At 41.6% G+C, this 27,354-nt stretch overlaps 1 protein-coding gene across 2 annotated transcripts in view; it reads right to left on the bottom strand.

Moving 5' to 3' along the window:
- Positions 1 to 8,209: 8,209 nt before the first annotated feature.
- Positions 8,210 to 27,354, bottom strand: part of AFF3 (ALF transcription elongation factor 3) — a 249,554-nt gene continuing 230,409 nt past the window's right edge. For both annotated transcript variants that reach the window (XM_075265104.1, XM_075265105.1), the window contains exons 14-19: positions 19,574 to 19,710; positions 17,211 to 17,282; positions 15,053 to 15,146; positions 12,848 to 12,897; positions 11,036 to 11,253; positions 8,210 to 10,313 (exon numbers count right to left, since the gene is read on the bottom strand). In XM_075265104.1, coding sequence (XP_075121205.1) covers positions 10,189 to 10,313; positions 11,036 to 11,253; positions 12,848 to 12,897; positions 15,053 to 15,146; positions 17,211 to 17,282; positions 19,574 to 19,710 — 696 coding nt within the window. In that variant the 3' untranslated portion in view covers positions 8,210 to 10,188. The remainder of the gene's footprint in view (positions 10,314 to 11,035; positions 11,254 to 12,847; positions 12,898 to 15,052; positions 15,147 to 17,210; positions 17,283 to 19,573; positions 19,711 to 27,354) is intronic.

Raw genomic sequence — 27,354 nt, 5'->3', positions numbered from 1 at the left:
CCCGACCTGGCCTAGCGACCACCAGAGCTCTCCACACAGTCCAAGAGGAGCACACCACGGCAGGCGGAGCCAAAGAGTAAAGAAGAACCCCAGGGATGAAACGCAACCAGCCACGGCACGCCCACACCCAAAGTGGAGGAGAGTAAACAGAAAACACAACCGGAGGCCACCGCAGGATGAGACCCACAGACGCCGCCGGCAGGACAAGGCAGTGAAATCGAGAGACACAAAAAGAAAGAAAGCGTGAGTAAAATATACAAAGGCACAAATAGGAACCAATAATGAAAGCAAGTCCCAGAGGAAGTTAAAGCCACAGCAAGACTCTAAGTTGGAGGTCGCAGGGAGTCAGCCGCCTGACGCCTCCGACGAGGAAGAGGAGGAGAAGAAGAACGACCAGCGGCCACGGTAGCTGGAAGAGGGTAGACTAGCCAGTCCGGAAGGTGAAGATCGGGTAAGTCCAGGAATTGGGCCAGGGCAACGGACTGTTCAGGAGAATGAAGAGCAAATACGGCTCCATTGCGGCGAATTTGGAGATGAAAAGGGTGACCCCATCGGTAGGTAGCCCCAGCGTCCAGGACCGACTGCAGAACAGGCTTGAGGAGACGTCTCATGGCCAGGGTACGGCGGGATACATCAGGAAGAAGCTGTATTGGGAAATCCTGAAAGAGAACGGGGCCATGACGCCAGGCCACCTGCATAATGTCCTCCTTTTCCCTATAGAAGTGGATCCAACAGAGGACATCTCGTGGTCCCGAAGCAGACGACTTACGCGCACCAATGACACGGTGGACCCGGTCGATGTTAATCCCAGTGTCAGGAGGACGGCCCAAGACAGCGTTAAAGACAGTAGTAGCAACCTCCCGTAGCTCAGAAGACTGAATGGAGTCCGGGACACCCCGCAACTTTATGTTATTTCTGCACCCTCTGTTCTCATGGTCATCAACCTGCAATAAGACTTGGCGGTTAAACTGATGTTGAGAAGCCAATTTTTTCAATTTTTCCACAGCAGTCAGTTGGTGGTCCAGGGCAGTCGTCACCTGTTGCTGAGCGGTGACCTGCGCCGACAGAGACTGGATCTCAGCTCTAAATTGCGCCATAAACTTTTCTTGTCGCTCCTCAACTCTGCGGACCAAAGCCTCCAAGTCCATTTTAGTAGGTAAAGCGTGAAGAAGCTGCCAGATGTCAGAGAGTTTAGGGTGCTTAGAGCAGTGTGACCGCGATGAGGCATCCCGCTGTGAAGAATCAGAGGAGTCCTCAGGAGGTGGAGTGTACCGGGCAGCAGGGATGGAGGTGCATTTCAGATCCAGGTTGGAGGAAACAGGTGTGGCGGACGAAGAAGTGGACGCGATGGGACTGGGTCCCCACTGTAAATGCCGTAGCGAGGTGGCTGCCACCTCCATAGGGGCAGCTGATACAACCTGGAGGGACACTGAGGGGGAGCCAGAGGGGAGATACAGTGCAGATGGAGGGACACTGGACTCCACACCAGTATGCTCTGGAAGAGGCTGATGGTGCAGATGAGAGAGGGACTGTCCAACAGCAGCAGGGGGAGGTTGCAAGGGCCCAGGAGGGAGAGGAGGGCAGCCCATAGAGCCAAAGGCCTTGCTGCAGGATGAGGAGGCAGGAGCTGCAGAGGCACAGCTGCAGACAGAGATGGAACCAAGGCCGGGGGAGGAGGAGGGGGGGCCGACTCACCAGGATCGCCGACTTCATACAGGGCAGGAGAGAGAGCTGTCAGCGGCCGCCCTGAGTGCCCTACATCTTGACCCCCAGAGCTCTTGGGAACCGGCATCACGGAGGTGGAGGAAGGAGCCGCACTGGGAGAAGACACTGCCGCCATCTACCGTACTTGTGGCCCTGCTTCGGCACGCGCCGGCGCCATTGTAGGCCCATCTGCTCGTGTCATCGGGGGAGAAGCTGTGGCCAGCAAAAAGCGGTCCATCTGCAGCACAGCCGTTGAGGAGGACAGCGCCTTGCGACCCCGGCGCTTCACCATAGCCGCCGGAGGGTCAGAGGAGGGTAGGAACCCGGTGGGAGAGCGAGTAGCTGCCTGAGGGCTAGGGAGCTGTAGAGGTAAGCTTCTTTACGCCGCCATGTTCAAACCACGCCCCCAGTTTTTCTTTATTTTCATGTGTTGTGTGTAAAACAACTGCCTTTAAAATGATACTGTCTGCAAACATAGCTTGGTACAGGAAAAAAATCACATACTCAAAATTTGCTTATAAACTTGTAAATTGTCTAAATTACTCAAATATGCTTAAATTATTTCAAAAATGCTTGAAACACAAAGGGAACATCTGGAAATATATAACTACTAATTTTTTTGCCCTGTATTATTGTTTATATGTAAAATATTGCAGCTGAAAATGGAAAAAATTTAAAAATGTTCAGCATTTGCGAGTTTTTTAATAAATTTGTGCAAGTTATATCAGTTTAATTTTGCCTTCTCAGTAAAGTACAACATGTCACGAAAAAACAATATCAGAATCGCTTGGATGCCCTATACTGTTTAGAATTATTCATTGATAAAGTGACACATGGCAAATTTCCAAAATTTAGCTCGGTCATTAAGGCCCAAAACAGGCCGGTCACTAAGGGGTTAATAAATCTGCCTTATTATAGCTCACACATATGTAACATAACAATCAATACAAGCAAAAGCTACTTGTTTTTCTGACAGATAAAATGCCAATTTTTGAATATTTTTCTGAGCCATGACCTGACAAAGACTTCAGATTTCATTACTGTACATGTTTTGTGCTTTCTCTCCTATACAGTGTCCATTCTTTGCTGCAGTGCTTGCCATAATGCCATTTATAAGAGGCAATTACAGGGCGAGACTTGGACGCTGGTTTCTCTGCATTCATTCACTGAGCAAAGGAAAATGGCTACAAAATTAGAGCTGTTTAGGCTGCACCTAATAATGAGTCTTAGAATTCCGGTTGCCATGGAAATGTTAATATTAGTGGTGTGAGGCCGCTGCTGTAGATGAAATATGACAAAGCTCTGATCCTGAGGGCTGCTCTCATGGTTTACCAGTGTACGGCAAATACCCACTCTAACAAATATCAAATAGAAATGTAGCCATATACAATAACCTATAAACATAGTCATATAAAATATAACTAATGAATATACAGTGTATTACCACTCCTCACAGAACTATAGTACACAGGTAATGTAGCCATATACAACATAATACAAATATAAATGTAAATATAAATAATATAAAATATATAATAGAAATAGAAATGTAGCCATATGCAGTATAATGAATAAATAACCTATAAACATAGTCATATAAAATATAACTAATGAATATAAATGTAAATATAAATAATATATATGTAGCCATATACAATATAATGAATAAATAACCAATAAACATAGTCATATATAATACAGTGTATGATCACTCCTCACAGAAATATAGCACTAAAGTATCTTTAGTAGGATTTGTGTGACATATTTAATTTTCGGCATATTAATGGCTAGGTTATGTGACCAGGACATGATAATCCGGTATATTGACATGTACCTACTGCTTGTGTGGCTGATATAACAAGTGAGCTATATAGACTGCTATATTTCAATTTCTTAAGATAGCAAAGGGCCCCATTGTTTGCACAGTCCCTGTACAGTGGTTGCATATATGGTTACAGCTGCCCTTGACATGGTTGCTTGCGGTATTTATGTAAATGGGAGCCATGTAAAACTATATTTCTGACAGTAGGTCTGTTGTTACACAAAGCTTTCTTACATTTTAACCCCTTCTCGCCGCGGGCATCTTTCAATTTTCGTTTTGGATTCCCCCCCCCCCTTTTTAAACCTCATAACTTTTTATTTTTCCACTCTCAGAGCCATATGAGGTCTTAATGTTTGGGGGACAAATTGTTCTTCTTGATGCTACCATTTATTGTTCCGTACAATGTACTGGAAAGGTGGGGGAAAAAAATTCTGAATGGGGTGGATTTGAAGCAAAAGTGCATTTGTGCGACTTTCTTATGGGCTTTGTTTTTATGGCGTTCACTGTGAAGCCTAAATGACATCACCTGTATTTTATATTTTGGGACAATTCTGGGGATACCAAATTTATATGGTTTTATTTACATTTTAATCTCTTAACAAAAATCCAAAACTGTGCCGAATTTTTTTCTAGAAGTCGCCATATTCTGACACTCATAACTTTTTTTATACTTCAGTGTACACAAATGTATAGGGCCTCTTTTTTTTGCAGGACCAGGAACACTTTTCTGTTCTACCATTTTGGGAAATGTCTATTGCTTTGATCACTTTTTATTCAAATTTTTATCAGAGGCAAAACAATGAACAAATGGCGGTTCAGCATTCAGATTTTTTTTTCACGCTATGGTGTCTACCGTATGGGAAAAATATTTTTATAGATTTGTAGAACGGACGTTTTTGGAAACCGGGATACCTGTTGTGTATGTTTCACAGTATTTAAGTACTTTTATATGTGTTCTAGGAAAAGGGGGGTGATTTGAATTTTTATTATTTTTTTAGTTTTCTTTTAAATATTTTTTTTACAACAAATTTTATGCATTTATTAGACCCCCTAGGTGATCTTAAACCCCTGGGGGTCTGATCACTAATGCAATGCATTGCAATGCATTTATTATGGGAAAAGGGAATGCATTGTCCCCTGTTTGAATAGTGAGACATTTAGGGATGCTGCTGTTCCATTTAAAGTCCAAGGTACTGATGGAAATAACTACAGCCTCGTCCTATACAAGTCTATGTGACTAAGCTGGAATTACATCACACGGTCACTATATACAGACAGTGAGTGATATAAACAGGCGCCATGAGGGGACAGAGGGGACATGGATTCCCCGTTTTTATCATCAGCTATTGTCCCTGCAGTGGGGAACACCAACAATTAGACAGGTATCACCTATCTATAATGCTCATAATCCAGATACTGACATACATTTTATTTAGATCAAGAACATTGAATTTGAAGCTACGTGTTCACATAGTGACATCTAGAGGTCTATTAACAAAATGTATTTTTATTTCTTTATTATGCTTATTTGTATAGCACCATCATATTCTGCAGCACTTTACAGACACTGTCCATTATAGGGCTCACAATCTACATTCCCTATCAGTATGTCTTTGGAGTGTGGGAGGAAACCCACGGAGAACATACAAACTCCTTGCAGATGTTTTGTCCTTGGCAGGACTTGAACCCAAGACTTGAGCGCTGTATGGCTGCAGTGCTAACCACTGAGCCCCATGCTTCCCAACAACACAATATTAAATACCATACATCATTTGATTCTCTCTGTGCCACTGAGCAATTTGGTATTTCAAGTCCTTTCATCCTTTCAAAAGATATGGCTCCTGGAAGATTATATGTAAATAATCTCTAGTTCACCAAGTGGGCTGGAACCTTTTTTCTCATAGAAAATAAAGGGTTTCTGCCCACTTGGTGAAAAACTAATTATCATATAACCGTTTGTGGGCCATGTAATTTGAATGGGTGGACAGATTTTAAAATTAAAAATGTCAAATTGATCAGGGGCACAGCAAGAATCAAGTGATGTATGGCATTTAGTATTTTGTACTTGGTGATGGATCCTCTATGAGGCCATGACCCCATGTTGCGAAAACACTGCAGTTTTACAATACCTGCAAAGTGGATGGGATTCTGGCTAATCTCATCCACATATTACAGAAAAATATCTGCAGTGGAAACTGTGATTTCAAAAACCGTTGCATTATTGTAAATTGTAGCACAATTTTGCCAATTTGCCAATCATGGCCGCAAAATAGCGCCGCGTATACAATCCACGCTAACATTGAAATCAATGGGAGCGTGAACGGCCCGCAAAAGCTCACGCGGCGTATACGTGCCACATCATGCGGCACGTAACTCCGTGTGAACCCTCCCTTAGACACTACTCTCTATATCTAGTGGTCGTGCCCTCATGCCCTTTGCTTTTGGATGGCAATTCATGGACTATTCATAGACTGGCACAATGGCTTATTGGTCAGTCATTTCCATTGTCCGCTCCAATCTTCCTCCTGAGCCTTAAGCTGGCTAGTCTTACATACGCCCAACATAAATTGCTCCAGTATATTTTGATGGCTGCTCACATTCATATTGCCTTTAATTAGAAAATATCTGATCTCTTCCTGACAGATGTGGTGCGACGAGTTGACACCATTATGATCCATGAGAAAATGAATGCCACCATCTTCGATACTCGTCCACTCTTTGATAAAGTTTGGACACCCTGGGTCAATAGGTCCAATATCTCGGGCTTGCCATATTGTCTTCAATTGTGATCAGGTATCATGAGTGAATGGATTGCTCCTCAACCCCCTTTTTGGTCACATTCATTCCCCCATAATCCCCAGCTCATTACCTTATAGCACTAACCAATCCTCCCTTTTTCCTTGTTTGATTTCTGTTTTCCCCTCATTATGTTGACCATTGTTTTTTTTATCCTCTTTTCTTCCTGCTACGTTGTGCAAATGTGTTCACCTTGAACTTGTCACTGTTTCCCTTATTATGTATGCTTTTTGTTGCATTCCTGCACTGACCCTGATATTGCCTTGTTGTTTGATTTATGTTCTATACTTTTGATATCTTTCAATAAATACCTTTTGCAAACTAACATACAACAAACTACATACAATACACAGGAAAGACAACTGTGAGAATAGATTTGTTTTTATATTTTTAATATCACATTTAAAAAAGTTTTGCAACAGATGAACATAAATGTTTTTTTTAAATATAAAAGTGCTTCTTCATATCATAATTAAGGCCCATTCTTTTATATTCTGTTATGTTACAAAGTATGTTAGAAAGTGTGCTACATACTGGAAGTTTACTATGACAATATATATAGATCAAAGCATTAAGAATTCACTGTTAATCTTATCATCAGCATTGCAGAGTTACATGGTCAATAGTGAAAACTGTGAGTAAAGAATATGAAATGACTCATTGCCTGATGTCCTCATAACACAGTGGTCTGGTGAGCATTGAGATATTGTCCATTATTTATATACATAGTAGGGGTATTGTGAGAGGAGTTTCCCCTGTGCCATTGGAGGACATGCTTAATCATCATGGGTTCGGTGCATTCTCCGGGCGTCCTTGTGCTTTTATTAATACCATTTTTGCTGCGTAAATGATGATGAATGTGGTGTAGATGATGATCCCATGTACTGCCCACTTTCAGAAAAATGGCAAGGCCAGCACAATAACTCCACTTGCAACTATTTTAGTCGCAGGTGGCATTAAATAATTGCAAATTGCTGACATAGTTGCAAATATGGTGTATGTTTAAATGAATATTTTATTGATCAAGGTTTGATCAATGGAAACTTAAATATCCTTGCAATGTGTAGGATGCCCTTAGATGTTGTGTCCTGCCATATTCATCATGTTCTAACTGCCAGGATGCACCTGAGATCTGAAGCAACAGCAACACAACAGATGTAGCCCAGCAATAAGTCGTAATCACATGCTGATAATTGTGCTTTTTTCATTATTGGGGTGCAGCTATACTCTTGCTTTTGTTGCATAGAGAAGAGTTATGGTTGCAGCCCAGCAATTTAGTGCATGTGAAACGTGGATAGTACAAACCGTTTAAGGGAACCCTCAAATACTTTGCATTATTGAGAGTGTAGATGATCAATCTCTATGGCTGTGTATACTTGTAAATAATTCAGTTTTACACATTTTGTAGCACTACTAATTGAGATCATCTGTTGAGTTACAGCTGCAGACCAGAGGAATACAATGGGGCAGGTTCACTAATAGTGCAAAGGCAGTCTTAAATTGCATCATATTTATCAAAGTGCCTAATGCTTTTTGTTAAATGCTGTTTCGTTAAAGAATGTCAAGTATAATTTTACACTTCTTATTAACTGACCTGTTTTCCAAAAAAAAAGATTTTGCTGCATTTTTGGTGCATTGTATTGCATCTTAAAGGGATCCTATCATTAAAAGTCATTTTTTTGTCCCTAATATGTAGGAATAGCCTTAAGAAAGGCTATTTTTCTCCTACCTTTAGATGTCTTCTCCGGGCCGCCGTTCGGTATATAATCCGGTTTTCGTCGGTATGCAAATGAGTTCTCTCGCAGCACTGGGGGTGGGCCCCTGCGCTCAAACAGCACTGGGGGCATCTCCAATGCTGCGAGAGAACTCTCCAGTGCCGCCTCCATCTTCTTCAGGAATGGCCACTCTTCGTATCTTCTGGCGGTGGCTTCAAACTTCTAGGCCTCGGGCCTAGGGCAAAGCCGACTGCGCATGCCTGCCGGCCACAAGAAAATGGTCATTTGCACAGTATTGTAAGCAGCCATTTTCTTGTGGCCGGCAGGCATGTGCAGGGCCCGAGGCCTAGAAGTTTGATGCCACCGCCGGAAGAAGACAAAGGAAGAGGCAGTTCCTGAAGAAGATGGAGGCGGCGCTGGAGCGTTCTCTCGCAGCATTGGGGATGCCCCAGAGCTATTTGAGCGCAGGGGCCCGCCCCCAGTGCTGCGAGATAACTAATTTGCATACCCACGAAAAACGGATTATATACCCAACTGCGGCCCAGAGAAGACATTTAAAGGTAGGAGAAGAATAGCCTTTCTTAAGGATATTCCTATGTGTTAGGGACAAAAAATTGACTTTTAATGATAGGATCCCTTTAAGTCTTGGCCTATTTCCACCCCTTTCCAATAAGTAACACTAAATTTGTTGACGTGTATGGGTAAAATATCATTACAGTTGTATTACTCTGGTCTTTACTCCATTTTTTTGTCCTCCTCTACCTGTGAGTATACAGCCAGGCACCCATGCCTCAGTGTGCAGGAGATCTTGCATTATTCTGCTGCATTTGATGTAAAAAGTCAATTGTGACAGAATACTACTGATGCGGAAAGTCAGTCACTAATTGGTTAAAACTCTGCAAAACTGTTATTTACTGTACATTTGCAAAAATGTTTTGTTTTCAAATATGAATATGTTAATGAGAAAACCCTTCTAGGCTAAGGCCCACATTGAAGAAAAGCTGCTTTTTTTGTTGCAGATTTTGCTGTGGTTTTTTTTATCTAAGCACAGGAGTAGCTACAAAACATATGGGAAGTATAAAGGAAGCTCTTATACTTTTCTGTCCTGCCCAATCCACTCCTGACATACTGGTGATGTTTAGTGGGAATAATAGATCACCTTTAGATTATACTCCTTTATGCAAAACCTAGTGGGTTCATAAATTAGTTTGCAGAGAATTGTATTAAGTTTGACATTACATGACATCATATCTTCATAGAAAGACTTTCAGTTTCTTGCTCACTCACATCTGAATTGCTCCTGTTACTAGATGAGCTTTCAATTTAAACAGTACAAGTAATAAGAAAGTCTGAACTGTGCTCATTCAGCATGGAGACTTACCTACTGTAGATCTTTAAAATGTAAAGTAATGTGTAGTGGGTCTGTTTGGAACATATTTTTGATATATTTTACTAAGGAATTGTGTTTAAATTTACTAAAAACTGGCTCTAAAGTCTGCAAAGTCTTAGCAAATTCTAAGTATTACATGCAGAGGCAGGCTCTGTAACCTGCCTCTGTTACCCTGCTGTCAACATGTTTATTAGGTCATGTTTACATCTCACCCAACATTTACTTACCCTTCGTTCACATCTGCGTTCGGTATTTTGTTCGGGGAATCCGTAAGGGGACCCTCCAAACGGAACACCGAATGCAACTGCAAGCGCTGTGCAGTGAAAGCACACGGACCTCATAGACTATAATGGGGTCCGTGTTCTCGCCGCACACTGCCCGCACGAATTATGCGGACAGGAAAGTAGATTGTGAACTACTTTCCTGTCCGCATGATCCCTGTGGAGATTTGGCGGCAAGCACGCGGACTCCATTATAGTCTATGGGTCTGTGTGCTTTCACTGGCACACTGCTTGCAGTTGCATTCGGTATTCCGTTGGTGGGAGTCCACATGCGGACTCCCCCGGAAGGAATACCAATGCAGATGTGAATGAGGCCTTAGCCATGCTTGCTGATCAACATACATATAAATATTAATACTATATCTGTCCAACGCTGATGAGTGATTTACAGAATTCTAAAGTAGTGCTGGAAGTTATGGAGCTGCACATAAGCGTAATACCTGGAAAAATTCAGTAGAAAGAGTCAGTGATAAGTATCCACTACATAGCATGGCGTGAACTATGTCGTATCCAGGAAAGTCCTTGTCGAGTGTATTGAACCAAATGCTCCATTGAACTATGTAGTGTTATCGGTCCCATTGATGAATCGAGCTCATTGAAGAACTCTGTTAAAACATAGTCAAAATTGTTTTGGTTAGTTACATTAGTTTTTCAATATTTGTTTAGAGTCTTTAAGGTATACACACAAAATTTTTTTTGTCAAGCATTTTGGCACATTCACCCCAACAAGCAGACCAACCAGCAGCATTTGTGGGGTTGAGATATCTCCAATGTCAAAAGCTGATGGTAGATGCCAGCACATCTATAGTCTATGGGGTCCGTGTGCTTTAACTGCACAGCACTTGCAATTGCGCTTGTATTCAGTTCGGGGGGGTCCTCATGCGGACTTCCCCAGACGGAATACAAACACTAATGTGAACCAGGGATGAGGACATCATGGATGGGTTTCTGACAAGTGCCAGACTACATTCCATTTGGCACAACATACAAACTCCTTACAGGTGTTGTCTTTAGCCATATTTTAATCTAGGACTCCAGTGCTTCCAGGCAACAAGGCTAACCACTGAGCAACTGTGTTAGCCTTATCTGTCTGAATTTGCAGTTCTAATATCCATACCCCCCATTTCCATGGATTGTATGTATATCATTGATAATATCATAGAAATTTCCTGCAATCATTGTTGTATCTACTGGCAAATTTGCAAATTTTTTAATTATTTATATTTGCAAAAATGTTTAACGTTTAAAATGTTTAATGTTTAATTGTCTACAAAGTTAAATACGGTTATGTTCATGGGAAACAACAAAATATAAGACTTTACTGTACCTGTGTTTTCTTTGGCAAGATTATCAGCAACTTCCCAGTAGTCATAGCTGTGCAGGATACTGTTGGTAATACTGACATGGTTGGCTGCCATTTGGTGAATCCGCTGGGGAATGCTTATAATAGAAGAACTGGAGCTGGTGGCACTAGAACTGGAGATGCTTCCTAGAGAACTCACTGGAGATGGTGTGGGGGACATTGGTGAGGAAGTTCCTGTTGATCTATATAATAGATAAAATAGCAATAAGTAAAGATGTTTACTGTTAGAAGTAAAAAGTCAGTGACAATTGGGTAAAGAGCTAGTGATAGGGCATTTAGAAAGAGAAGCATTGACAGGGAAAGCTAGGTACAGAACCAGAGACAGGGATAGCTGGGCACAGGACCAGTGACAGGGATAGCTGGGCACAGAACCAGTGACAGGGATAGCTGGGTACAGGACCAGTGACAGGAATAGCTGGGCACAGGACCAGTGACAGGAATAGCTGGGTACAGAACCAGTGACAGGGATAGCTGGGTACAGGACCAGTGACAGGAATAGCTGGGCACAGGACCAGTGACAGGGATAGCTGGGCACAGGACCAGTGACAGGGATAGATGAGTACAGGACCAGTGACAGGGATAGCTGGGTACAGAACCAGTGACAGGGATAGCTGGGTACAGGACCAGTGACAGGGGTAGCTGGGTACAGGACCAGTGACAGGGATAGCTGGGTACAGAACCAGTGACAGGGATAGCTGGGTACAGGACCAGTGACAGGGATAGCTGGGTACAGAACCAGTGACAGGGATAGCTGAGTACAGGACCAGTGACAGGGATAGCTGGGTACAGAACCAGTGACAGGGATAGCTGAGTACAGGACCAGTGACAGGGATAGCTGGGTACAGAACCAGTGACAGGGATAGCTGGGTACAGGACCAGTGACAGGGGTAGCTGGGTACAGAACCAGTGACAGGGATAGCTGGGTACAGGACCAGTGACAGGGGTAGCTGGGTACAGGACCAGTGACAGGGATAGCTGGGTACAGAACCAGTGACAGGGATAGCTGGGCACAGGACCAGTGACAGGGATAGCTGGGTACGGAGTCAACATCACAGTATTCCCCTGCATTTACCAATCAGCTGACAATCCTCTAATGTGTATGGCCAGCTTTATTATAAATCTAGTAATTCCTAGTGCTGTTTTAATGTTTGATCAGGTTTTCACCATGTTCCTATTGCAATAATTCAGCACTAATTATATAGTATGTGTTTGTCTAATTATTAATCTACAATGTCACGTCCCCATATTTCTCCCCTGCTGCCTGAACAGTTTACAATATTCCTCCTTTCAAGTGACATACAGATGAAGACTGTAGTATTCAGAAAATACAGCACATAAAGATGTTTGCACCAATTCCTTATAAAGGAAAATTACACGAATGCTCTGAGTTTCCTGCCATTGATACATCTCTCCCTTTGTGTGTGTGTGTGTGTGTACAATTATTGGACTACCTATAGACTATTTCTGTGTTTTCAGCAGTGAATTCCTTTATGCTAGGTATGACAGATGGTACACGTGATCTGATTTCCCTATCTATGGTTAGATGAAACAAGATACTTAAGTAGCAGTCAAGAACAGGTCAGAGATTTCAATGGAGAAGTGACATTTTCCAGCTTTTTTGGATTTCTTAAATGAATGTATACTGAGGGAAATCCCTTTATTTACTTTATTTTATCATAAAGTTCATATTTAAGACTGCAAGAAATCCTCAACCAATTGCTTTTGCTTGAAAATTTGTTAGAAATAACATAGGCAGGTACTTTTACTATCCTTTACCTTCCATTGGCATTCCATGGTGATGGTACTCGGTTCCCTTTAGATGTATTCTGAAAAGCAAAGAGTTTTACTGTTATATTGTGTACTCTGTTACAGCCATTTGAGAGTTTCTCATATATAGTGAAATTGGTAAAGTAAAACAAGAGAATGATATAATTGTAAGCCCTTACGGGCAGAGCATTCTATCCCACTGTGCCAATCGGTCATTGTTAGTATTATATTTTTTGTATATTTTGTCTACTGCATGTAAACCCCCAAATGTAAAGCACCCTGGAATTAATGGTGCTATATATATATATATATATATATATATATATATATATATATATATATATATATATATGAAGAGCTCAACGGAAAAATGGCCTAAGTCCACATTTTGTCATATTTCAAATTATTACCCAGAAAGCTTCTTTGTACCTCGTTCTATGCATTGGGTTTACAAGGTGCCTAGGATTAATGACCTAAGTCCATATATTTCAATGCAGAAGAATTTACATTCAATGGAATAATGGCCTAAGTCCAATACAAACTTACTTACTTCACTCTCGTTGGTCATTTTTTCATTGAAATCGTGACTTCCGGTCTGTTGGTTATATTAGTGTAAAAACTTTGTCTTATTGTTTAAAAGGCTCTAAATCGACTTTTGCACATATTTAGCACCGAAAAGGGAGGCAGGTAATTATTCTTCTTCATCGTTTAATAATAGTAGTAATTAATTAATAATATTAAATAAATAATATTTATACATGAAGCTGCAATTTTTTTAATAAATAATACAATTTATGATTAGGATTAACGGTGTTCATTAGCTGATTACATTGGATAGATATATTCCACAATAATGCCCGTTTGCTTTAGGCTAAAACTTTAAATTCCGTTTTTCTCACAACATTGATTTTTGGACTTAGGCCATTTTTCCGATGAGCTCTTTATATATATATATATATATATATATATATATATATATATATATATATATATATATATCGGAACGAACTGAACTCTCCCCTCCTTCTGGATTTTGAAGGTTAATGAGATTATGTGTAAGGAGAACCTTACCTCTTTCCTGCATGACACTATTGACACGTTTAACAAAACCTGGTTCTACTGGATGGAATTCCAAGTTACCAATGAATATTAGATGCTTCTTGGGCCTATGTCTTCCCCGAAGACCTATAGTGGGATGCTCCGGCTTTTATAACTAAATTATGTGTCACCTATCTAGGACTACTCTTGACGATCTGGTCTTGCTCCTCGTGAAGTCCTCCTCGATTGTTTCTGCCCTCCACTCCTTTCCCTTCCTCCTCCTTTCTTCTCCCCTTCCCCTCCTCCTTTTGTCCTCTGGCATCTACTAGGAGATCTCTCCATTATCTATAGTGTAATATGATGTTGCTGCTTTAGCAGCTATCTATTGTCACTCTAATTTATGCCTTATTGAAAACGAATAAACTTTGAATTGCAAAAAAATCACACCCCTTGCCTGCTCCTGCCTGACACCGCCCTCCTGACAGTACAGAGCCTAAATAGCCTAATTCAGACACCAAAACTAACAGCATTGATAGCTCGGGAATAGTGGGGGCTAGAGAAAAGATTCCAACTGTGTTGGAATTAGTAGAGCTGCACCTATTAACAAATCCTAAGAACTGGAGTTGGTGAAGGTGATGAAAGGTTCTCTTTAAAGTGGCTTTGAAAATGAAAGTTGTGCTTTGACTGGTTACTATATGTAACAAAAACAATTTTAGTCTAAAGCCCCATGTTGCGGAAATACAGCTTTTTTTGTTTTAGATTTTGCTGCGATTTTTTGAGCCAAAGCCAGGAGTGGTGGAGCAGAAGGTAGAAATATAACAGCGTCCTAAAAATTTCTCATTCCTTTTGTAGCCATTCTTGGCTTTGGCTCAAAAAAACGCTACAAAATCTGCAACAATAAAAGAAGCTGTGATTCCACAATGTGGGTAGAGTGCAGCAGCAAAAAAAATCTATAGGGAAACTGACAGCATTTCTGTAGCTATAATTGACATGTGTGGATGGGATTTACCTGTTTACACCACGTGGGGTCCCAGACTTACTGTCTTAATTTGCAATTATTGTATCAAAATGCTAAGAAAACAGCACATGTGAATATACTGTTAATAGTTTACAATAGTGACATCTCTACCCTTGCACATATTGTCATACAATCTACAATATTAATCTACTTCTTACCTTAAAATAATCAATGAGAGCTTTAGAATACTTCACTGCATGATCCCTTTTGAGACGAAACATTCTCCAATACAGAAGAGCCAGGCAACGGTAACTATGATGAGAGGAAGTATATAAATATGCCAATAAAATCTATGAATCATATTGCACCCAACATGCAGGCATTGTGTTTATAAAAAATATCATGAATGAGGTTACATCAGCAGCAAAATGATTGATATACTATAAAGATAAAGTAAAATATAATTTCGTTTTATGCTTCTCTCTTTCACATTTTATATTCTAGAGGAATGAACAAAATAGTTTGTATTAGAAAAATTTAAGTAGGTGAACATTACTCAGCATTGAAGTTGAGACCCCAAGTTGTGGGAACACAGCTTTTTATGTTGCAGATTTTATTGCAGTTTGTTCAGCTAAAGCCAGTAAAAGATTGAGCAGAAGGTAGAAATGTAAGTTCTTTTTATATATATAAATATATTTCCCATTACTTTTAGGCTAAAGACCCATATTTACAGAAACGCAGCTTTCTTTGTTGAAGTTTTTTGAGCAAAAGCCAGTAGTGGATTGATCAGAAGATAGAAGTAGTAGTACCGATATAGCTCTCATTTCTTTTGTAGCTATTCTTGGCTTTGGCTCAAAAAACACAGCAGAATCTGCAACCAAAAATGCAGTTTTTTTTTTTTTTTTTGCTGTGGAAACAGCGTTTTACAGTACTAGTAAAGTCAATGAGATTCTGGCTAATTTGACTCACATGTTGCAGAGAAAAGCTGCATTTTGAAAAAACCAGCAAGTCATTTATACCTATGGAAACGCTCACATTTTCCCTATAGGTTTAATAAGGGAAGAAAATCCTCAGATGCGTTTCCGCTGCTGTTTTTTAAACCTCATTAAGGGTGCATGCACACTACGTAACGCCGGGCGTGTATGAGAGCCGTACACGCCGGCGTTACAGCAGGGCTGCCGAGCACTTCCCATTCACTTCAATGGGAGCGCTCGTAAACGCCGCTGTTACGAGCGCTCCCATTGAAGTGAATGGGAAGTGTTCGGCAGTCTGCTGTAATGCCGGCGTGTACGGCTCTCATACACGCCCGGCGTTACTCAGTGTGCATGCACCCTTAAGGCGAAGGCCCCATGTGTCATCCTGCAGCAAAAAAAGTCCTGTGCGAAAAACCTGTTTCAATTATACCTATAGGGAAACTGCCAGTGTTTCCATAGGTATTATTGACATGCTGCAATTTCCAAAACCACGCCGATTTTGGAAATCACAACGTTTCTGCAGCGCGGTTTTTACCACTTTACTCTGACTGTAAAATGCTGCGATTTTTTTCAGCGACATTTCCACTGCAGGCAACTCATAGCGTTTACGCCATGTGGGGTCTCGGTCTAAATCTGTGTTAAGCAACGTGGAGCCTTAGCTTTAGAGTGTTTTCTTTACCTATTCCCGGACAGTGCCTTTAATCCAATGTCAAGCTGCCATAAACACGACAGCTATTGGCCAAATTTTTGTTTGGCCTTCATCTGCTGTAATTTGTCTGACCCTTCCATACACAAACATGCTCCGCTCAGCCTGAAATGTCTGTGACCTGTGACCTGAATAGGGAAAAAGGAGTAAGCCTTTGGCAAGATATCCTTGGCGAAAGCTTATTTCCCAGAGAGCAAAAAAGATTAGGCAGTTGAAATAAAGTTGCCTGATCCTTATCTTCCCCAACATCTGTCATGGAGAAAAGTCAGGATGTCCCATATATATTAGATTTTTGGCCAGTACTGCTGAAATTGGAGGTTTAAACCAATACACATCTAATACATGTGGCCAGCTTTAGAAGGGTCAGTATTGTTGACAACTTATAGTTGTTCTTTACATTGAATTAAAACAACATACAATAAAGGACAACCATGTATTATAATTAGAGATGAGCGAACACTGTTCGGAACAGCACCCTCCCATAGAAATGAATGGAAGAGGCCGGCACGCGGGGGGTTAAGCGGCCGGCCGCCGGCAAAGTCTGCGTGCCAGGTGCTTCCATTCATTTCTATGGAAGCGTGCTGTTCGGATCGGCTGATCCGAACAGTGTTCACTCATCTCTAATTATAATGTATATAATTGGATGAGATAAAAGAGTGTTAATGGAAAAATGTAACAAATTTAGGGGCTACAAACCATAGAGCTGTAATTTTCTTGTCCTGAGAAGATGCACTATGACTCAAATGTGAATTCAGCCTCAAAGCATACCTTTTAAAAAAAAAAAAAATAATAATAAATATTTAATATATGAAACCTGGACAAATGACAAAACATACTAAAAATAAATACCAATCTCAGAACCCTTATGGTTTCTATACACGCAGCACCATTTACTGATAATGAAATGATATACGTAGAAAATCTTGCATTTTACATCAGAAATGCTGCAATTTTAAAAATTGAATGAAAGTTCTTATGGTGGAATGACGACACAACAGGAGAGTGGGAAAAACAAACATCTAATTTAAAGAAAACCTTTCACCACCTCCAATTCAAGTTCCTAGCATCTGTTAATAGGTGCTCCTCTACTGATTCCAGCTCAGCTGGAATTTTCTCTCTAGCCCCCACCATTCCTTAGCAACAAGAGACGTTAGTTGTGGTCCCTGATGTGCTATTTAATCTCTGTAATGTCAGAAGGGCGGTGTCAGGCAGGGGGTTTGATTCAGAGCTCCAATCAGAGGTAGCCGGTCTCAGACCTCAGAGACACACTCCTTGTCTACTCCTGCCTGACACCGCCCTGACCATTCAGAGCCTAAATATCATATCAGGCAGCAAAACTAACAGCATTGATCGCTCAGAAATGGTGGGAACTAGAGAAAAAATCCAACTGAGCCCAAATCAGTGGTGCAGCACCTTTTAAATGATGCAAAAGAACTGGACTTGTTGGAGGTGGTGAAAGTTCCTCTTGAAAGTGGTGTTCACACTACCGTTTGTAGAGTCTGTTGCTAGCATCTGTTACAAAATGATAACAACGGACACTAACAAATCCATCATAAATACGTTAAAAACCCCATTGATTTCAATGGGTTGTTATCTGTTGTCCATTAGTGTTCGTTTATACCAAATCTGTCACATGTCGTTACTTTAGCAGACATAATAACGTGTAGGACTTTTGTGTCAGTTCAAAATAACGGACTTATAGCGGGCGTTAAGTGTCCATTATTGTACGTTATTATAAGAATCTTATACATCCATTTGTCAAAGATGATAAAAATGCTCCTTTCAATCACAATAAACAATGACTCACGATTCTGGAGTTAAAGGAAATCTTTTCTAAACCACTTTGATGCTGTTGCAGGGATTGTTAGTAGCATAACAAACATACCCTTTTGTGACAAAATTCAGTCTTGCTGAGAAGACTGCAACTGAGCTGTTCAGTGCACTTGGCGCATGGCTGTGCCTGACAGAACACCCTTTTTGTCTGTGGTCACCACCTAGTACTGCACCTTGACATAAAGACTGACAGGTCTTAACATATAGTGACCATAGGCTAAAATAGGTGCTGTCATAGGTGTCACCACTCCCCAGGTGCAATGAACAGTTCTTGCTGCATTGACAGGTGGAGTGCATCTGCGGCCTCAGTAGTAATACTTATTTCCGCTTCACGACAGCATAGCTTGGTTTTATTTTTTTGTCACGTTAGACTAAATATCAGGAGTGGAGTTGACACCACTAAGCTCCTACAATTCTGAAAATAAGAGTAAAAAAAGTTTCTGAAATATACAAAGGAAAGAGTTACATAACATTGAAGATTTAGGGATGAATAAAATAAAAATGTAAACTATTATCTCCAAGTGTAAAAGATTAAGTATAGAAAAGTGTTGCCCTGCTAAAATTATTCCAAGAAAAACTTATACAGGAGGTCAAAGAACTGTAAGCTTTCCAAGTGACTTTAGATTACATGGTCCGGATTTCACAAAATGCAAGCCTTTGGTTACATACAGTAGGAGAAGTTGTTACCCTAAAGTAAGATCAATGCTTGTCTTACAGCTGCAAAAATAAAATCAGGGTCTTTATACTATTCTATAGTTAAATGAGTCAAAGTTTTTGAGCATCTAATTCTCCAGGTTCTGTCTGTTAAAAAATAGTGTTAATAGTAAAAACATCCAACCTAATGTGGTGGCCTCAGGTGTGATGATGTGGAGGTACTCAGTGCCTTGCATATTTTTACAAAGAGACAAAAATAGGTTTTTGTACAAAATTCATGGCCTTTCTAGAAGATAGGCTGTCAATATCATATCAGTGGAAGTCTGATTCCTAGCACTCCAGCTGATCAGCTGACTGAAGGGGCCACAGTAATTCAGGAGATGCCAGAAGTTGAACTCAAAGTGGCCCGATATTAATGACCTATCCTAAGGACTGGTGAAGTTTTGAGAACCCCTTTAAATGCCCTTGAATTTCAGAAATGTTTGTGCAGAATTTACTGCCAGTGAACAATATCAGCATATTCATGTTTATGATGACTGTGCATTGATATATTTTTTCAAATTAATAATTACCTTATAAGCTCTACGGTCTCTGAGTACATTGTGTAAGGGGACTTGGATTCCACTGGACCATGTTCCATAGCATTTCCACATTCAATAAATGCCAGGGCTGCTTCTGTATAGCTCAGAACCTTACCAAATTTTTCCACCTTGTAAAAGAAAAATTATTATATATATATATAGGTATGATTGTTACATTTACTAGGAAGTGAAATGTAAGTGTTCAGTATGTTGAGCAAATTCAGATTCTGCAAACATGGATTTGTAATTTATGGCTAAAGCCAACTCAGCAACTCCAATTAGTTGTGGCAAGTACTCTGTTAGTTAAGGCTGATAAGAATTAAAGGGATGTTCCAGTTCTTTTTTTTTTCTTTCCTGTCCATGTGGCTGGGAATCAGTTGAGTCTTCTTTCAGGTCTTTGTTTCCCTTTTGCCTGCACACAAGCACATTGCCAAGCAGAGGCAGAATGCTCTCAGTCTGATTTTAACAAAGCATCATTGCTCAGTCAGTGTTTGCAGACCTGAAAGGAGACTCTCTGCTGAATCCCCAGCTGAATGGACAGGTGAGTATATAGTATTTGTCATTTTAAGCCTCCCCATGTGTTAAAAAACAAAACAAAAACTGGAACACTCCTTTAGGCTGAGGCACCACGTTGCGAAAATGCAGCTTTTTTGTTTTTGTTTCAGACTTTGCTGTGGTTTTTTTGAGGCAAAGTAAAAAATGGCTACAAAAGGAATAGAGATGAGCGAGTAGTATTTGATCGAATACCTCGCTCCCATAGGAATGCGTGTAAGCGGCAAACACCAAGGGTTTTAAGCTCAGTGAATATTTGATGCACTTAACCCCTTGGTGTTCGGCTGCTTACACGCATTCCTATGGGAGCGAGGTATTCGATTGAATACTACTCATATATAGGACATACTTATACTTCTTTCTTCTGCTTTATCTCAAAAGAAAAAAAGCACAACAAAATCTGCAAAAAAAAAGCTGCATTTCTGCAACGTGGGGCCTCAGCCTTAAGCTGTTATCCAGCTTTTACACATTGATAGCCTATCCTTAGGGGGCATTCACACAATGTAATGTGGTGCTGATTCTTGCACAATAACTCGCGTAAGAATCAGTGCTGCAAAATAGAATCCCATTGACTTCAATGGGTTCCGTTTAACGCACGTAACACATTGAAATCAATAGGTTAAAAAGCCTCCCATTGATTTCAAGTGCCGCATTACATCATGTGAATTCCCTCTTAAAGACCATCAATTTCAGATCTGGAGAGATCCAAATGGCAGGAGCGCTATAGATTGGTTGAACTCAAAAAACACAGTTCACAGTGTAGCAAGTTGCTACACTGCCAACTTGCTGTACTTGTAGTAGCAGAATTTATTGGTGCAAAGACCTTATTTATAAGAATCCTGATAGTTGGCCCCCCGTGGATGTAAAATTGATGACCCATTTTATGGAGGATTCACACGGTGTAACGTGCCGCGTGATGTGGCACGTAGACGCCGCGTGAGCTTTTGCGGGCCGTTCACGCTCCCATTGATTTCAATGGGAGCGGAGATCATATGCTCCGCGCTATTTTGCGGCCGCAAAATCACGGCCACAAAATAGCTGTAAAATGCAGTGTTTCTGCCACGGACAAAACGCAATGTTTTCGCGACATGGGGCTTCAACCTAAGAGTATATTTGCAAGGTAGCAATGCAGTTAAAGCCACATTAAAATCGCATTGGAAAAACTGTTTTTAGACGTGGCTGTGATTTTTACACAAAAAATTATATTTTTTAAACCTGTTTCCCCAGATAAAAACTGCATTTACATAGAAAACCAAGGGGTAAAATCGCATGCACTTATTAATGTGGATTCAATGCATTTTTAACAGCACTCCATCATCTACATGTGATATATACCATGCACTACATAATCTGTAACTTGTATTGTATTACTTGTGTTGTAGTTTCTGAAAATGCATCAATTTAATAAATCGCCAAGTTCACACATCTCATGAAGTTGTGGATTTTACTGTTCCTTAGTGTAGACTCCATAACCGCAGCAAAACCGTAAACTGTGAACTGTGCTTAATCAGCACAAAAAAAAAAAAAAAAGCTGGGGGCCACACGGTGGCTCAGTGGTTAGCACTGCAGCCTTGCAGTGCTGGAGTCTTGGTGTTCAAATCCCGCCAAGGGCAAAAAACCATCTGCAAGGAGTTTGTATGTTCTCCCCGTGTTTGCATGGATTTCCATCCCATATTTCAAAGACATACTGATAGGGAAAAATGTACATTGTGAGCTCTATGTGGGGCTCACAATCTACAAAGAAAAAAAAAAAAAAAAAAGCTAAGCCTCTGTTCACACACTGCTGAAATTGGACTTCTTTGGAAGAGACTTTTTTTCTAGCCAAAAGCAGGTATTTATATAAAAAACGCACTTTGCTGCTATGTTGTAAATAATAATTCCGCCACTAGATGGTGACATATCTCTGTTACTTCCCAATCCTACATCTCCACTAAAATGTAGATAAGTGTGTATAGATGAAGGTGTAGGGCAGGGGTCCTCAAACTGCGGCCCACGGGCCACATGCGGCCCGCCAAGCACTTCTGTCCGGGCCCGCCGACAACGCTGGCAGGCGTGCATTTATAATGAAGCTCCTGGGGAGCTCGGGCCAGGCCATGGAGCGCGCTTCACTTTACCTATTGGAGGGCACAGCTCCTGATGTCTGTGCGACCTGCTCTGCCTCCGGTGTCTACCTGTGTCCTCCTGCCACATCGCTTGTATGCAATGTAAGGAGGATACAGGAGACACCACTCCTTATGTCTGCGTGGCCTGATCTGCCTCCGGTATCCTGCTTACATGGCATACATGCGATGTGACAGGCGGACATCGGAGGCAGAGCAGGTCGCACAGACATCGGGAGCGGTGCCCTCCAATAGGTAAAGTGAAGCGCTCTGTCTCCATGGCCTGGCCCAATATAGTCAACTGTGCCCCTCTGTCACTTCGTCAGTCAGGTCACCCTAGCAACGGGACCTGACCTGATGCAGCCCAAATTACAGTAAGCAAAGCCACTACCGTACTACAGTTTGTTGCGCCGCTCAGCAGTGGTCTCACTGGTCAGGTTTAGTGCCTGCTGCCTTCCTGGACGGACCCTACCTGTGCCCCCTGAAGTAAGCAGTATAATATCTTACTGTAGGATAAATAACACCTCAGAGGGCGTTCACACTTGTGCTCGGTGTCTGGTGTATGCATTCCGTTGGGTTTCCATCTTCAGTCCCAGCGAAACTGGACAGGGGACTGAAACCTGGCAGTCACCTTTAACCCCTTAGCGACCCTTGACGTAACTGTACGTCATGGGTCGCATGGGGATGTATGGAGCGAGCTCACACGCTGAGCTCGCTCCATACACGGCAGATGCCGGCTGTATCATACAGCCAGGACCTGCCAATAACAGCAGCGGTCGGTGCCCGAGCCAATCGCTGCTGTTAACCCTTTACACACTGCGGTCAAACGTGACCGCAGTGTGTAAACGGCGCCGGCACCGCCATGTTTCGCCGATCGCCGCCCTCCTGAACGTCACATGAGGGCGGTGATCGGTTGCTATGACAGCCGGAAGCCTATTGAAGGCTTCCAGGCTTGTCTCTGCCCGAGATCTATTAGACGATGCCAGAGGCATCAGAGGCATCGTCTAATACAAGTGCTGCGATTTTCCTATTCACTGCAATACTGTAGTATTGCAGTGAATAGTATGAGCGATCAGACCCCCTAGGTTTCAAGGTACCTAAGGGGTCTGATCATAAATGTAACAGAAGAAAAAAAAAAGTTTTTAAAAGTATTAAAAAAATAAAAAAAATATAAAAGTTCAAATCACCCCCTTTCCCTAGATTAGCTATAAAAGTAATTAAAGAACATTAAACATAAACATATTAGGTATCCCTGCGCTCCAAAATGCCCGAACTATTAGAATATTAAAACATTTATCCCGTACTGCGAACGGCGTAGCGGCAAAAAAAATAAAAAACGCCAAAAAGCGTTTTTTTCAACACTTTTCCTCCTATAAAAAATTGAATAAAAAGTGATCAAACCATCAGATCTTTCCCCAAATGGTATCAATAGAAACGTCATCTTGTCCCGCATAAAAAGACACCACAACCAGCTCCATACATGGAAATATGAAAAAGTTACAGGTGTTAGAACATGATGACACAAATTTTTTTTTCTATTTTGCAAAGTTTATCATTTTTTTAAAAGTATCAAAACATTTCAAATACTATATAAATTTGGTATCACCGCGTTCGTACTGACACGTAGAACACAGGTAACATGTCACTTGTACCAAACAGTGAACGCTGTAAAAATTAAACCCATAAGAAAATGGCGCAAATGCATTTTTTCTCCAATTGCACCTCATTCTGAATTTTTTTCCAGCTTCCCAGTACATTGCACAGCATATTGAATGATGCCATTACAAAGTACAATTTGTCCCGCAAACAATAAGCCATCATGTGACTCTGTGAACTGAAAAATGAAAAAGTTATGGCTCTTGAAATGTGAGGAGGGAAAAACGAAAATGCGAAACCAAAAAATGGCCGGGTCCTTAAGGGGTTAAAACCCATTCAATTGAATGTTTGTTTGTTTTTTAAGCCGGACACAAAGACCTGCATGTCTGACTTTGTGTCTGGCTAAAAAAAAAACGGTTTCCCCACGGACAGGCCACAGGCGGACACTGGTGGTCACCTTTACAAACCCATTCAATTGAATGGGTTTTAAAGGTGACTGCCGGTTTTCCGCCCCCTGTCCAGTTTCGCTGGGACTGAAGATGGAAACCCGACGGAATGCATATACCAGACACACAAGTGTGAACGCCCCCTGAGATTGAAAATTGATTGTCCCCCTCCATCCCACGGTTGCATTCATCTCCATTTTTTCTCAATAACACATAGGAATAGCCTTAAGAAAGACATCTAAAGGTAGGAGAAGAATAGCCTTTCTTAAGGCTATTCCTACGTGTTATCGAGAAATAATGTGATTTTAATGGTAGAATCCCTTTAAACTATATTTCGGCCTTCCAATGGTCTGAGGGACAGTGAACTGGCCCACTGTTTAAAAAGTTTGAGGACCCCTGGTGTAGGGTTTAGAAAGGTGCTTTAATCCAAACCTGCTTTACATGTCCTGTTTTAAAACCATTCTGAAACATAAGCTAAGAAATAAATAGTAAAACTACCAACAAAGAAGTAATAATAACACTTCAACAACCTTGATGAATCTAACAACGTTACAATCTAATAAGTACTCAGACTCATAAGTTTTCTAACTTTTTATTACTGTTTACATACCGCATGCCGTGCTGCTCACTCGCCCCATAGACTTCAAAAAATCAATGCTGCAGTATCCACACTTGCCGCTACAGTTTGTACAGTGAGTGAACAGATGGCTCGCGCTATGTAAACAATACCGCAAGCTGCACTGTCTCCGTGCAGGTGATCTGAAGAGGGTCCCAGGTGTCAAAACCCGAAGAGCTAATGTTGATAGCCTATCCTATGGATCAGTCTTCAATGTTAGAAACCAGATAACCCTTTTAAAATCAGCAGAGTATGTTGGTGTTTATCCTTATTTGTATCCCCCCTGAAACAAATTCTTTCATTCTTTCTTCTTCGTTTCCCCTTTCATCCCCTTTTTTTTTTCTGTATTCCTGTCTGTTTACTGGGAAATTAAAAAATAAAGGTAATTTATTAAGACTGGTGCTCTGTCTTAAAGGGGCTCTATCAGTGGCCTAACTACCGGCATAGCAGCATAGGCAGCTGCCACAGGGCCCGCTGTGTTTTTTTTTTTTTTTAATAGGCCGTTACGGGCCCTATTTACTTACCGATCCTGGCTGGGCTTCCTTCCTAGTTGTCTGACGTCTCTGACGTCACATATACCTGGCCTGCGTCCTGGGTCATGTGACGTCCGACATCATTGAAGAAGGACGGCAGCGGAGGCCAACAGCGGAGGCTGACAGCGTAGGAGCCGGGGGACAGGTAAGAAACAGTAGTTTTTTATGTTTTTATTCCCCCGGGTCTCCGATTATTATACTCTGGGGTCTGAAAAGACCCCAGAGTAGAATAATTGCTTATGGGTGTCCACAGTGGGACATAATAGTGTGTGCAGGGGCGACTATGGGACATAATACTGGGTGCAGGGGCCACTAAGGGACATAATACTGTGTGCAGGGGTCACTAAGGGACATAATACTGTGTGCATGGGCCACTAAGGGACATTGTACTGTGTGCAGGGGCCACTAAGGGGCATAATAGTGTGTGCAGGGGCCACTAAGGGGCATAATAGTGTGTGCAGGGGCGACTATGGGACATAATACTGGGTGCAGGGGCCACTAAGGGACATAATACTGTGTGCAGGGGTCACTAAGGGACATAATACTGTGTGCATGGGCCACTAAGGGACATTGTACTGTGTGCAGGGGCCACTAAGGGGCATAATAGTGTGTGCAGGGGCCACTAAGGGGCATAATAGTGTGTGCAGGGGCCACTAAGGGGCATAATAGTGTGTGCAGGGGCGACTATGGGACATAATACTGGGTGCAGGGGCCACTAAGGGACATAATACTGTGTGCAGGGGTCACTAAGGGACATAATACTGTGTGCATGGGCCACTAAGGGACATTGTACTGTGTGCAGGGGCCACTAAGGGGCATAATAGTGTGTGCAGGGGACACTAAGGGGCATAATAGTGTGTGCAGGGGCGACTAAGGGTCATAATACTGTGTGCAGGGGCCACTAAGGGACATAACAGAGCGCGCAGGAAAGCGGAGGAGGGGGGTCGGTCGAGGTCGTCTGTGTTGGTTGGGGGGGCCCATGTCAAAAGTTCGCCACGGGGCCCTGCCATTCCTAGTTATGCCACTGGGCATCATTAGATTTTGGCAATTCTAGATAAACATATGCCTGAATAGCCTTTGAAAAGGCTATTCAGGTGCTGCTAATCGTTTTAGAAAAGATCCCCCGTTTTTATGATTTACCAGTAAAACGGATATGCTAATGAGTCCCTCCATGCACCCAGCGTCATACCTTCCTCACGCCCACCTCTGTTGCTTGTGCTCTATAAGTCCTCATCCTCCTCCCTGCGAATTACCGCCTGCAGCGTCTGTATTCTCGGTGGTAGGGAATTGAAATTTCTGGCATGCGCAGTAAGCAGGCCCAAGTCCTATTTTGCTGTTTTAAGTGAAGTTACAAACTATCTGTGTGCCAAATTTCATTCAAATCCATTTAGCCTTTTTTGTGTGATTGAGGAACAAACACACAAACATCCAAACACACAAATTTTCACATTGAAAGCAATAGGGAAAAAAGCCTCCCATTAATTTCAATTCGGAGCGCACGTATGCCAGCTCCCATAGAAATCAATGGGAGCTGTTTTTTACGCGCTCATTCTGAACGAGTTTTACGTTCAGAATGAGCGGAGTGTATACTCTGTGTGAAGGCTCCCTAAACTATGGTTTTAGTATGGTCTTGGATGACTTAATTTGTAGGTTTGGTCTTAGTGACAGACACCTTTTCTATTCACATAGAAAAGTTTGCAGTTTTTCAGTGTACATGTATAGGATGACAAATTATATGGAACTAAAAAAGTTAAGGACAATAAAAGTGATCTTAAAAAAATCTATTGAATTTCACCCGATCCCTCTCTAACTACATAATATGCCTATAGCTGTAGATACTTTCTTACACAGACTGTATAATCACTTATTTTCAAAGTAATTGTTTGACAAAAACACTCAATGATACAAGCATTCCATAATTTAACAAAGC

Source organism: Leptodactylus fuscus, chromosome 2 (assembly GCF_031893055.1).
Source record: "Leptodactylus fuscus isolate aLepFus1 chromosome 2, aLepFus1.hap2, whole genome shotgun sequence".
NCBI classification, from domain to species: Eukaryota; Metazoa; Chordata; class Amphibia; order Anura; family Leptodactylidae; genus Leptodactylus; species Leptodactylus fuscus.
This window is presented reverse-complemented; position numbering and strand designations above follow the sequence as displayed.